This window comes from Ovis aries, chromosome 4, assembly GCF_016772045.2.
Source record: "Ovis aries strain OAR_USU_Benz2616 breed Rambouillet chromosome 4, ARS-UI_Ramb_v3.0, whole genome shotgun sequence".
NCBI classification, from domain to species: domain Eukaryota; kingdom Metazoa; phylum Chordata; class Mammalia; order Artiodactyla; family Bovidae; genus Ovis; species Ovis aries.
Window position 1 is genome coordinate 90770365 of NC_056057.1, and position 13129 is coordinate 90783493.

General features: G+C 35.3%; 1 protein-coding gene across 8 annotated transcripts in view; it reads right to left on the minus strand.

Annotated features, from left to right (window-relative positions):
- The window catches only part of POT1 (protection of telomeres 1), a 95144-nt gene that overhangs the window by 41664 nt on the left and 40351 nt on the right, over positions 1 to 13129 (minus strand). For all 8 annotated transcript variants that reach the window (XM_004008031.6, XM_012177076.5, XM_042248766.2 and 5 more), the window contains one exon: positions 1296 to 1426. In XM_004008031.6, the coding sequence (XP_004008080.1) occupies positions 1296 to 1426 (131 nt within the window). The remainder of the gene's footprint in view (positions 1 to 1295; positions 1427 to 13129) is intronic.

The window sequence follows — 13129 nt, forward strand, 5'->3', positions numbered from 1 at the left end:
AGCATAATAGCCCAAACTGGAAACTACTTAAACAACTAACAGAATAAATATATAAATTCTAGTGTATTCTAACAATGGTGTACCATTTAGCAGTGAAAATGAAGAAAGTGTACTATATGCAATAGTAGAGTTGAATCAAACAAGCATAAACCAAATGTCCAAAAAAAATGACTAATAGTGTACTCTTTTTATATAAAGAACAAATATAGAGAAACTAATAAATGTGAGAAGTTATGAGATTATTTACTGCTAGGGGTGGGGAGAGTGTGAATGGCAACCGTAGGTGAGGGTACAATGGAAGTTTCTAGACTGTTAGATATATAAGCATGCTAATACTGTGGAAAGAGAGATGTTTATTCCACTTCAATTAAACAACAGACAAGAACTGTAAATACAGATGTCCATGAACACTGAGGATAAGGGCACCAACCATCCATGTAACTGGAAATCCTCTTTTAACTTACAGTCAGCCCTCTATCCTCATTTCAGCATCCATGGATTCAACTAACCATGGGATCTTGTTTACTACTGAAAAGAATCTGTGCATAAGTGGGCCTGTGAAGTTTAAAACTGTGTTGTTCAAAGGTCAACTGTACTATAGGAAACAGTGATGTGTGAGAATCAGCTATTTTTTTTTTGAAATGTGGATAAGCCTATAAGATAGTGCTATAATAATAATCTTTCCAGTTCTCTTTAACCAAATGTTCTCCACTATTCTTCTGCCCTCAGGAGAAAGGCATTAATAGAGCAAGAGAGTTACTTCCCACCATATCTAAGACCACTGATAGAATACACCTGGAGTACCTCACTCATTTATGAGCATCAGTGATCACAAGAAGCACAGATAAACCAAAGCATTAGAAGAAAAGACAACAACGATAGTGAAGGAGTTGCATGGAAACTCATGTAACAAGAGCAAAATAGCAAGGGACTAAAATGTGTAAAACTTAAGAGACTGAAAATATTAAAGTACCGAAAAGCTGATTATTAAAAAATCACATACTATCTAATAGTTTTGCCTTTTTACTAAAATTCTTTCACAGAATGCAGCTAGTCTGAATCGCAGCAGCTAACACTTCCAGAGACGGAGGTCAGGTAGTTTGTTCAAATGGGTGGTTCAAAGGTTTCCTAATATAAATCATTTGAAGTCTGATCTTATTTACATTTCTTATCTCTTGAAATGCCTGAAGTCATGTTCTAACAAAGCAGTCACATTAATTAGTGTTAAATAGTTTCAGTGAGCAACACTGAGTTCTCTTCAAACAAATGTAAGTTCTAAACAGTATGAGTTATACCTTCAGCCTGTGAAAGCGAACGATATCTCCATTTTTATAAATCATTGGAAGGGCTTCATAATTTCCACTAAAGAACAGGCAGGTTAGCTTTACATTTGTCTGGTCCACAATTGTTACAACTGAGCAATAATCTGGAAAACACAAAAACATTTTACCTGACTTTTCGTATTTCAAAGCATCTAATAAAACAAGACATACTGAGTTCAAAACATCAAACTTTATTCTTCCCTTTAGTCTTCTAAGAATAGGATCAAAGCATAAAGAAATACTCTTTTTTCTTGAAACACACTGCCAAATTATTTTGCAAAAATATTTTATAAAAATTAATTTTAGAAAGTTTAATAAAAAAAAATAAAAACCCTACTTAATGTAAATTGTCTGGAGGTAAAATAACATTTTTATTACCTCAAATTTATAAACTGTAAAACAAATACAATATTTAAATAACATAATTTATAAACACAATTAAATTTAGAGTAAAAACAAACAAAAAATACCAGAAGATATTTGTAGTTAATATGATTAAGAGTGAACATACTGCAAAAAGACACTATAAAAACTGGTTATAAACCCCAGGGTTTTACAGTGAATATGAAATTCAAATGAACAATTCATAGAAAACTATATAATATCAAATTAAAAGGAAAAGCGATGATCTGCTATTAATACTTACAAAAGGTTATACATCAGAACAAGAGGGGTATTTTATACAATTTAAACTGGCAAAAGAGAAAAAAAAAAACTAACCAAATTTAATGATAGTTGGGCTGCCATGAAAAACAAGTACCTTCAAACTGGTGGCAGCAAAAACTACAACAGATGTTATCATTTAAAGTACATGTTTCAGAAAAATGAACACTGAGAATATGTGTTGATTTCCTTCCTTCTCAATACTATACTCATGATAGTACAGAGGAAAAGATAAACCCAAAACAGTGAAGGGAGAGGAGAGGTGAGGAGAGGAGAGTGAAGGAGATGGAAAAAAGATATCAACATTATTTCAGGAAGTTGGGAAAGTAAACGGTTAAGGGATTAGATGGACAGAAAGGATACAAACAGAAAATACTCTGAAGCAGCTACGGCAAAGACAGGAGCCTTTGGGATTAAGACAGTGAAAAACAGCTAAAATTAGCGCTAATGAAAAGTTTACACATGGAACAACTGCTTCAATGATCACCCATCTTAACCTTCCCTTGAAGGTGATTTCAGGTAGGCAGGTAGGTTATCTCAGTCTCTAACTGCACCTCTTCGTCGAACATAGACTGCTTTTCAAGGAAGTTTCACTGATAGACCAAGAAGTGGTAAGGCTTCTGATGAGGATGTTAGTACCCAGAATAAGCCCTCTGCATTATCACATTAGGAGGGCTATAACCAGATAGAAAGCTGTCTTCCCACCCACCTTAGACTGACACTTTCAATGTGCCCCGTGTGAGTACTATTTGTCTTCTATTATAAGATTCGTCTCTTATTAGAAGTTTGAACATTATATGATTTCCCTTTTTTTAAAATTAAATTTTTATTTTTACTTTATTTTACTTTTACAATACTGTATTGGTTTTGCCATACATTGACATGAATCCACCACGGGTGTACATGCATTCCCAAACATGAACCCCCCTCCCACCTCCCTCCCCATAACTTCTCTCTGGGTCATCCCCATGCACCAGCCCCAAGCATGCTGTATCCTGCATCGGACATAAGACTGGTGATTCGATTCTTACATGATAGTATACATGTTTCAATGCCATTCTCCCAAATCATCCCACCCTCTCCCTCTCCCTCAGAGTCCAAAAGTTCGCTATACACATATGCGTCTTTTTTGCTGTCTTGCATACAGGGTCATCACTGCCATCTTTCCAAATTCCATATATATGTGTTAGTATACTGTACTGGTGTTTTTGTTTCTGGCTTACTTCACTCTGTATAATCGGCTCCAGTTTCATCCATCTCATCAGAACTGATTCACATGTATTCTTTTTAACAGCTGAGTAATACTCCATTGTGTATATGTACCACAGCTTTCTTATCCATTCATCTGCTGATGGACGTCTAGGTTGTTTCCATGTCCTGGCTATTATAAACAGTGCTGCGATGAACACTGGGGTACATGTGTCTCTTTCAATTCTGGTTTCCTCAGTGTGTATGCCCAGAAGTGGGATTGCTGGGTCATAAGGCAGTTCTATTTGCAATTTTTTAAGGAATCTCCACACTGTTCTCCATAGTGGCTGTACTAGTTTGCATTCCCACCAACAGTGTAGGAGGGTTCTCTTTTCTCCACACCCTCTCCAGCATTTATTGCTTGCAGATTTTTGGATCGCAGACTCTGACTGGTGTGAAGTGGTACCTCATTGTGGTTTTGATTTGTATTTCTCTAATAATGAGTGATGTTGAGCATCTTTTCATTTGTTAGCCATCCATATGTCTTCTTTGGAGAAATGTCTATTTAGTTCTTTAGCCCATTTTTTGATTGGGTCGTTTGTTTTTCTGGGATTGAGCTGCATAAGTTGCTTGTATATTTTTGAGATTAGTTGTTTGTCAGTTGCTTCATTTGCTATTATTTTCTCCCATTCAGAAGGCTGTCTTTTCACCTTGCTTATATTTTCCTTTGTTGTGCAGAAGCTTTTAATTTTAATTAGATCCCATTTGTTTATTTTTGCTTTTATTTCCAGAATTCTGGGAGGTGGATCATACAGGATCCTGCTGTGATTTATGTCGGAGAGTGTTTTGCCTATGTTCTCCTCTAGGAGTTTTATAGTTTCTGGTCTTACCTTTAGATCTTTAATCCATTTTGAGTTTATTTTTGTGTGCGGTGTTAGAAAGTGATCTAGTTTCATTCATTCTTTTACAAGTGGTTCACCAGTTTTCCCAGCACCACTTGTTAAAGAGACTGCCTTTACTCCATTGTATATTCTTGCCTCCTTTGTCAAAGATAAGGTGTCCAATATGCGTGTGGATTTATCTCTGGACTTTCTATTTTTTAAAAAACAGATCATGTTGAAAAAACAAACTTTTCATATACAAAGCAAAGGAAACAAATGTCTAAAACAAATGTCAAAAATCTAAAATAAATGATACCTATGTTTGTAAATGTAAAAATAAGACACAGAACAAAAATAGAAGAAAAGGAAGAACACTAGGAGGGGGAAGGGAAAAGGAGATGGAAGAGAATAGAGGAGTATGGAGAAAGGGGAAGGAACGGGGAAGTGGGGAGACAGGACTGGAGGGAAAGAGGAAAAACAGAGACCTGATTCTGTGACAAGGGGACAATAATTAACTCAGAGAACATAAAAAACTTTAAAAGCAAAACCTTAATGAGCATCTTCAAAAACTGAAAATATATCATATCCTCATCTCTTGATGTAGTAGTTTTAACTATTTGTAAGGAGTGTTATTTCATGACATTTTTTCTCTTAGCAGTCTTCCAAAGATTAAAGGTAAATTCACTTATTTTTTAATAGAATAAAACACATTTTTTAATAGAATAAAACATATTCTTGCTTGTGATGACCATATGGCTCTTTTTTTACCCTTTTATAAATCTAAGATCTACTATGGAATTTTTAATCATGTATTTTCCTTTATCTTGAGATATTTTTCAATTTCATTCTCCTATTATTTCATCATTATTCCTACCTATGTTTAAAAAAGACTAAATTAATATCAAAATGGGAAGATGAGACACTTGCTTAGGAGAAAGATCCAAGAGTGTAATGAGTCATCCCTGGTGCACTGCACTGCTCAATGTGCTATAACACCTTTCAAGATGATACAAAAAAATAAGTTTGAAAATGATCTTTGGAATTTCTTCTTCTGCTTTAAGAATTCAGAACTGAAATTTTCTGCCAATGGTCATAGAGAAGAAAATAGATAGAATTCCTTTAACCATTATTAGATGAAGCAGAAGCTGAATGCAAAGACACGCAACAGCACATTAGATTCTATGGATAATGAGTAATGTACTTTGAATAAAACACAACTGATCTGAAGGTTTTAAGTTTCATGTAATTTCATGACAGACAAAACATAAGGGCAATGAGATCACTAGTCTAATGAAATCTAATTCAGGTACACAAAGATCAAACTTGGTATCTTTACATTTTTGTTTCCTGACAGCTTCTACAAAATCATGTATCACAGATTTATTTGTACTAGAATACACAAACTCACATTTCATATTTATATCAGAGAACTAGTTACTACTTGTACTTATAGTGTTATTTTAAGTTGCAGTGATTCTAAATTACTCCTCTCATTTTAAATGCTTCACAATGAGCCACTTTTGTAAACTGGGAATACAATACATCAACAAAATTGCAAATTTAGCAGGCATAAATAACAGTAGTTGAATCTAAATGTTAGCCAGGATGAATTGACAGAGCCCAGTCTTTGAGGCATATATATGATACTGAAGAGTGGAATAACTGAAAAAAAAACTGGGGTGTGGTTAAAAAAAAATCAGGCTTAACCTAAATTTCAGAATATTGAAAACTGCCTCATGGTTTTGTTTTTCCTGGAAAATGCAGCCTTCCCATAGATAACTTGATAGGTTGCAAAGGACTCTATATGACACTCTGAGAAACAGTGTGGAGACCCATTGTCCAGAGGGTCTAATTTAGGGTCACTATTAGCTTTTGTAGTATCTTTGTGCAAATTAGAAAAAGACTCCTCTTTCTCAAATAGAAATATTCTACAACCTAACTAGCTTTAAGAGGAACTTTACTGAGCCCAAGAGAGTAGCAGTCTTGGCACACATTTACATTCTGGCCTTTCTATCCAATGCTTTGGTCACTGGATGTGAAGAGCTGACTGGAAAAGACTGTGATGCTGGGAAATATTGAGGTCAGGAGGCGAAGGGGTCAACAAAGGATGAGATGGTTGAATGGTTCAATGGACAGGAGTATGACCAAGAGACAGGGAGATATCCAGGAGACAGTGAAGGACAGGGAAGCCTGGTGTGCTGCAGTCCATGGGGTCACAAACAGTTGGACACGACTTAGTGACTGAACAACTCTCTATCCAAACCTTCAGAAACAGGGACACTTGTACACGTGACCCTGCGCTGCACAGATTCCTTCTCGAGGTCCTTCCTCCTCCCCACTCCCCTTGAAGTGTCTGTGTCAGGTTTGGAGTTAGGTAGGAACGGACTGCCAAGAAAGAAAGAAGTGACCTCGGGACTGCCCAAAGAACAACACAACGGTTGTGTGTGCCAGGGTGTGCAGAGATACATGCTTAGAATTCTAAGTGGGTAAAAGGAATGGCTCCACATGCTGCTCTAGATTTATGTAGCAGAGGGCATTCCCAAGTGGCAGCAGAACTTGGCCTGAAATCTACACAGCTGTGTTTTCATCTAAGTGACTCCATGTGGATGAAAAAGGCATCTCCTTAGACAGTGCACACCTGTGCACTGCACACAAGCTATCACATGCCAAGTCCTGGTTCTTTCCTTTCTTTCTCTTTCATTGGAAGTACTACCAATGGTTTTTCACAAGTGTAAGCCAAATAGATCTACCTAGTGCTCAAATCCTTTAATAAAAATAAGGTTTTATTAACAGAGAAAAAAGAGAATCTTTCCATAGAGCAAAGACTTCCTTGAAAGCAAAAAAAAAAAAACAAAACCCCAAAAAAACAAAACCCTATACTATATACATATATACAGTGATAAAATACTGACATTTGTAAGCATATAAGACTTAGTTCAGTAAGGATCTAAATATTATGGAACAGTAGAATCACCATAGATACTAACTATAGGTGAATGACAAAGCTCTCTAGAACATAAACCTCCTTAGGAATTCCCTCCACCACCACAGAATGGTGACTATTTCAGTGGTGGTTAGTAGTTTGTATTTCAGCAGCAAGGAACTCTACTTGGGTCTCTGCTATTTTCCAATCCATTTTTTTTTTAATTAGTACATAAGCTAATCTGAATTTTATCGAGTGTCTACGTAATGCTAGGTGTATATATATGTACTAGTCAGGAAGACTACTAAATGAACAGAGCATGGCACCTTCTCTTATGAAGTTTACATTTTCCTTACATTGACTTACGTCTTTAAACGCTAATGCTGTGATCTCAGTTTGTGTGTTATTTTATATGCGAACATTTGCTAGTGTATAGAGTTTATACTCTCTGTATATGTAATGGTTCATCACAAAACTCTGTATATGTAATGATTCATCACCGCAAAACTAATGATCCAGATGACATTTTCTAGAATAACTGGAAACTGACATTTAAGCTTGACACTGGATAAACAGACAGGCTTAAGATGGCCCTGGATCCTTGGTGAGCAGTAAAATAAGCATTCATATTTCAGAAAAGTGGTGAAAACAAAAATTTTTCATACATTTCATACCCAGCTTTGGAGTTCAAAACATAAGAGACCTTAAAATAAATTTCAAACCATGACTGAAGCTTAACCAGTCTGAAATTATGTTTAACATTAAAGGATATACACTTTGGTAAAAGATATTTATAGTCCTAAATATAGTTTGAGTTATCAAATAATAATAATGTGTAAAATAAAATGTCAACATTCCAAATTAATTTATGAAATGGAATAATGTATTTGATGTTGAAGCTGAAACTCCAATACTCTGGCCACCTGATGAGAAGAGCTGACTCATTTGAAAAGACTCTGATGCTGGGAAAGATTGAGGGCAGGAGAAGCGGACAACAGAGGATGAGATGGCTGGATGGCATCACTGACTCGATGGACATGGGTTTGGGTAGACTCCGGGAGTTGGTGACAGACAGGGAGGGCTGGCATGCTGTGGTTCATGGGGTCACAAAGAGTCGGACACGACTGAGAGAATGAACTGAACTGAATGTATTTGACTTCTTAGACAGAAAACAAAACAAAACCGCAGTACCTATGTTATGCAAGGTATCTTATTCCCAGGTCTAAAAATGGGGGTGGGGGGTGGGGAGGGAATTATGTTAATTAGCAGTCAGTAACTACTGAGGGCTTACTAAATACCAGGTTCCTGCTAAACAATTTAAATGCATTGTCTCCCTGAATTTTTAGATAGTTGTATACTGCAATTAACAAACAAGAGAACTTAAGTTTCTTAAAAGGTCTAGGTAAGATATCCAAGTATGAAAGTCACATGTAGCTTAGCATAATTGATTCCTGTGTTTCTATATTTAACCAGAAAACTGTACTGTCTCCATATTACATGTTTTTCAAACATAAACAGTAATTTCAAAGAAAGTAAAATATTATGCTTAAAACTGTGATGGAGGCTTGAGAATTTTTCTGAATAGGAAAAATTATACTGTATCTTAACTCTATATTATCTACCATTTCATGCATCTCCTATTAAAGAATTCATTACTAAAGAAATAAACTATCATTCATCATAATGTAACTTCCTTCACCTATAAATTATTCCAGAAACAGACCTCACAGACATCATAGAAAAAGTCTATAAAAACTCATTATGATGATGCTTGAATTTGTTTTTACATTCTCTGCAACAATTATTTTTTGACTCATAAGTTAAAAGAAGAAAAGGAAACAAAAAAGAGCATCTTCTGAGGCAGTTGAACAAGAGTTAAATCCTAGTGAAAAGACAAGGCAATAAAAGAAGATATATGGTTAAGTGTGAGGCTACTTAGAGAGGTATTTTGAGTGGTTAGAAGAAAAGAAGAGAGCACAGTATTATAAATTAGGAGCTGGCAAACTATCGTCCACAGCCAAATCCAGCCTACTGTCTGTTGATTATCTTTCCAAAGCATTCAACTTTCAAAAAACCCACAAAAAACCATCTTTTCACATTCATATTCATCTGTCTCCATAAGATTTAATGAAATTACTTAATCAGAATAACAAGGAAAAAGAGTACAAAGAGATTTGGGAACAAAACTGTAAGAACACAACTCTTGAGAGAATACAGTTCCACTAGCAGGAGCAGAAATGAGCAGGAGCATTAGGGCTGGTCAATTCCAGATCGCCAATTCCCAGTCGTGAGAGCTCAGGATGATAAAAGCATCAGTAACAGGGTTTAATGAGGGAGTGAAACACTTTGCTCATTGTCAAGTTAGACAATAGGTTAAGAAAGTTTCTTATTTAAATAAGGACACAGCTGTAGGAAGACACCCAATGTGCCTTGAAATAGATCACATATATTTATTATGTAATGAATGACATATGTGAACACAGCAAATATTTTTCAGAATAGTGATTGTATATAGATTTCTAAAGCATGCCAGAAGCAGACATTCTTTAACCAGACAACACAGACAACAGGCTTCCAGATTTAGTATTAAGTCTTCACAGTTCACAGATTCTATAAGACACAGTAGTTGACCAATCATCTTTACTAAATTAATGCACATCATTGTGTGTTCAGTCGTGTCTGACTCTTTGCAGGACCTGCCAAGTTCCTCTGCCCATGGAATTGTCCAGGCAAGCATACTGGAGTGGGGTGCCATGTCCTATTCCAAGGGATCTTCCTGACCCAGAGATTGAACCCAAGTCTCTGGCAATGTCTCCTGAATTGGCAGGCAATTCATTGCCACTAGCGCCACCTGGGAAGCACCACCTACAGTGAATATATGATACTTGTAAAAATTCTGCCTCTGAAGCCTCCTGGAGACACTGAAAATCATTTAGCCTCTTTATGCCTCAATTTCCCTATTTGAAAAATGGGGGAAATTAGTATTCACCTCATATGATTGCTAAAATTAAATATGTAATCACATGTAAAGTGCTTAAAACTGCACCTAGAACATGGCTAAATGGTATATATAAGAGCTGGTCAGTGGTGGTGATGGTGGTGGTATCAGCAGCAGCAACAGCAGCATGTCTATTACTGTTAATAAATTGTAACATTCTTACCTAATGAACTTAGATATACTCTTAGCATCTGCCTTAACAAAGAACCTAAAGACACTGCCAATATACAGTGTCAAACTGATTGCAGTTGGTACATGAAAAGAAAAGTACAGATGTAAGAGACTGCAAAAGAATTCTAATTTGACTTTCCACTGGAATTTCAAATAGTGGCTATTAGGTATTCATCAATCAACCTTCCAAAGAGAAATATCTTATAGTTAACAAGATAATCTGGTTCTCAAGTGAAATATCACTTGGGACACAAAGAGTTTCTGAGAAGCTGTAAGGTGGAAAATAACATTAACCACTTATTCAAAAACTAAAATGTTGAAGATAATACAGAACTGCTAAAGAGATAAGAGAATCCTGCTACTTTTATTATGTGTTAAAGATAAAAATACTTTCAAAAAATGTGAAACAATACCACATTCCATATTTTTGGAAAATATATTTTTCATTAAAAATTTTATTTATGTTTACATGTTTACATGTAATAGGCTATTACACATAGTAGGCTATTTTTGGTTTAAATGTTAGTCTTTCACTTTTAATTTCCAGTATGTTTAAATATATGTAACTACAACCCATAAAAAATACAAGCTCCTTGAGATCCTGATAATTTTTAGGATAATAGAAAACTTAAAAACCACTGATTTAGGGCATCAACAATATTATACTCTTTGAAAGTGAAAATTCACAAAGTACTACATTTTATATAGAAAACTACAGAGACAAGGCCCTTGCAATTCTACCATAATCAAATTGCAAAGATATAGATGTTTACTTATGGCTGATTCATGCTGATGTATGGCAGAAACCAATGAAACACTGTAAACCAATTATCCTCTAATTAACAATAAATAAATTTTTTAAAACCGCAAAAAAAAAAAAAAAAGAATTGGCCCTAACCCTTCCTAGTTGCTAATCTCTAAACTTGACTCCACAGAACAAGTTTCAGCAAACAAAAATCAGTACACTAAAAAGGGTTCCATGTTCAAGTAATTCCAAGTAAAATATGCTAAAAATAGAGTTAAACAGGTTCCTCTCTTAAAACTTTTCAGAGGTGACAATGTGCTAATAATGCATTGTGAACCTCAAGAGCCAGATACAGTATGCAAAATTTACCACTTTTTCATAGAATGTTTCACAGAATTGGCATTTCTTCCACTGAAAATGCTTTGCTAAAAGTGTACGAAGATTAGATCTGCAAGTTATTTTAAGGGAAGTATTACTGAGAAAACGGAGAACTTACAGACTTACTTGATGAAGAGGCAGACAACTTTCAGGACTGCAGTTCACTGTTGTCTTGGGATATTCTCTTTAGCAGTTCCCACCCCTCCATTATCCACCTATCTCCTGGCTAGCCACTGTTTTACACTTTTGTCTCTTCTTTTTTGCCTTCTTATCTCCCTCTTTGTTGTTACTTACAAGAGAACAATTTAAAATAAAAATTAAAAAAGTAAAATTTCATTTTGATGCTTCTTGATATCAAACCAATTTCTACACTGACTTCTCTTAATCCTCCAAAAGGGATGTCAAAAGGCTGTCCTTATGTGCCCATAAAATGAATATGGGGCAACTGCCACATTGAAGAATATTCCCAATTTACATAAACTATAAAACTAAGTAACCAAAATAACCTAGACAGTGTGTTGAAAAGCAGAGATACTACTCTGCTGACAAAGGTCCATATAGTCTAGGCTATGGTCTTCCCAGTGGTCATGTACATGTGTGAGAGCTGGACTGTAAAGAAGGCAAAGTGCCAAAGAATCGATGCCTTGGAACTGTGGTGTTGGAGAAGACTCCTAAGAGTCCCTTAACAGCAAGGAGATCAAACCAATCATCTTAAAGGAAATCAACAATGAATACTCGTTGGAAAGACTGATGCTCAAGCGCCAGTATTTTGGTCATCCAATACAAACAGCCAACTCATTGGAAAAGTCTCTGATGCTGGGAAAGATTGAGAATAGAAGAAGAGGGTGTCAAGGATGAGACGGCTGGATAGCATCACTGATGCAACGGACATGAACTTGGGCAAACTCCATGAGATGGTGAGGGACAAGGAGGCCTGGCATGCTGCAGTCCATGGGTCACAAAGAGTCAGACATGACTGGGTGACTGAACAACAAAAACAACCAGAATAAACTTTGAAACAACTGGGTGAACTAAAACCCAGTGAAATATGTAGCCTTATAACTTGTCCCTAATAATACAAGTAACTAGCAACCTTCTTGGCAAAAGCTTAAAGACCATCAGAAAAGTCTAAGATTCAGGTTCCATCTTCTTTATCGTCTTTAAAGTTTATAGACCTTTTTTTAGTATTTTCTATACAAATGAGTATTTTCAAGCAATAAAGTGATTTCATTTAAATAAAGCTTTTCATTTTTTGAATATCCAATAGTACTATAGTATCTGACTTTATATTATTATGGATAGACAAAAACATATTCATAAACTTGTACTACATATAATGGATTTAAGTGGATCAACATGAACAAAACCCTCATACATTTCATTGCATGTAATAGTTTCCCCCCACAAAAAAAGAACTGCATATAAACACTGAACTCTAGTTGATAGTGACGTACATCCTAAAATATTTAGGGATAATGTATACTGATATCTTCAAGTTACTCTGAAAAGGATCAAAAAAGAAATTAACTAATGGACTCACCAACAATGGCCAGTATATATGGGTGTTCACTGCATAATCCCTTCAAATATTTTGTATATTTAAATATTTTTATTAAAATGCTGAGAAAAACAAGTAGTTTTTAAATATCTCCTTTATAACAGTATTTTCATTAGCTCTTTGACTAGAACACCTTTATAGAATCTTTTGACCTATTAAATTCTCAAAAAATCCTGAATTAGGTATATCAGAAATTAAAAGATATTAATAAACTTATCTCAAAAGTACCAAGAATGAAAGAAAATAGTTTGACAGTATTATGGAAGACATAAATCAATAAACCATAGTTTTGATCTTTCTTC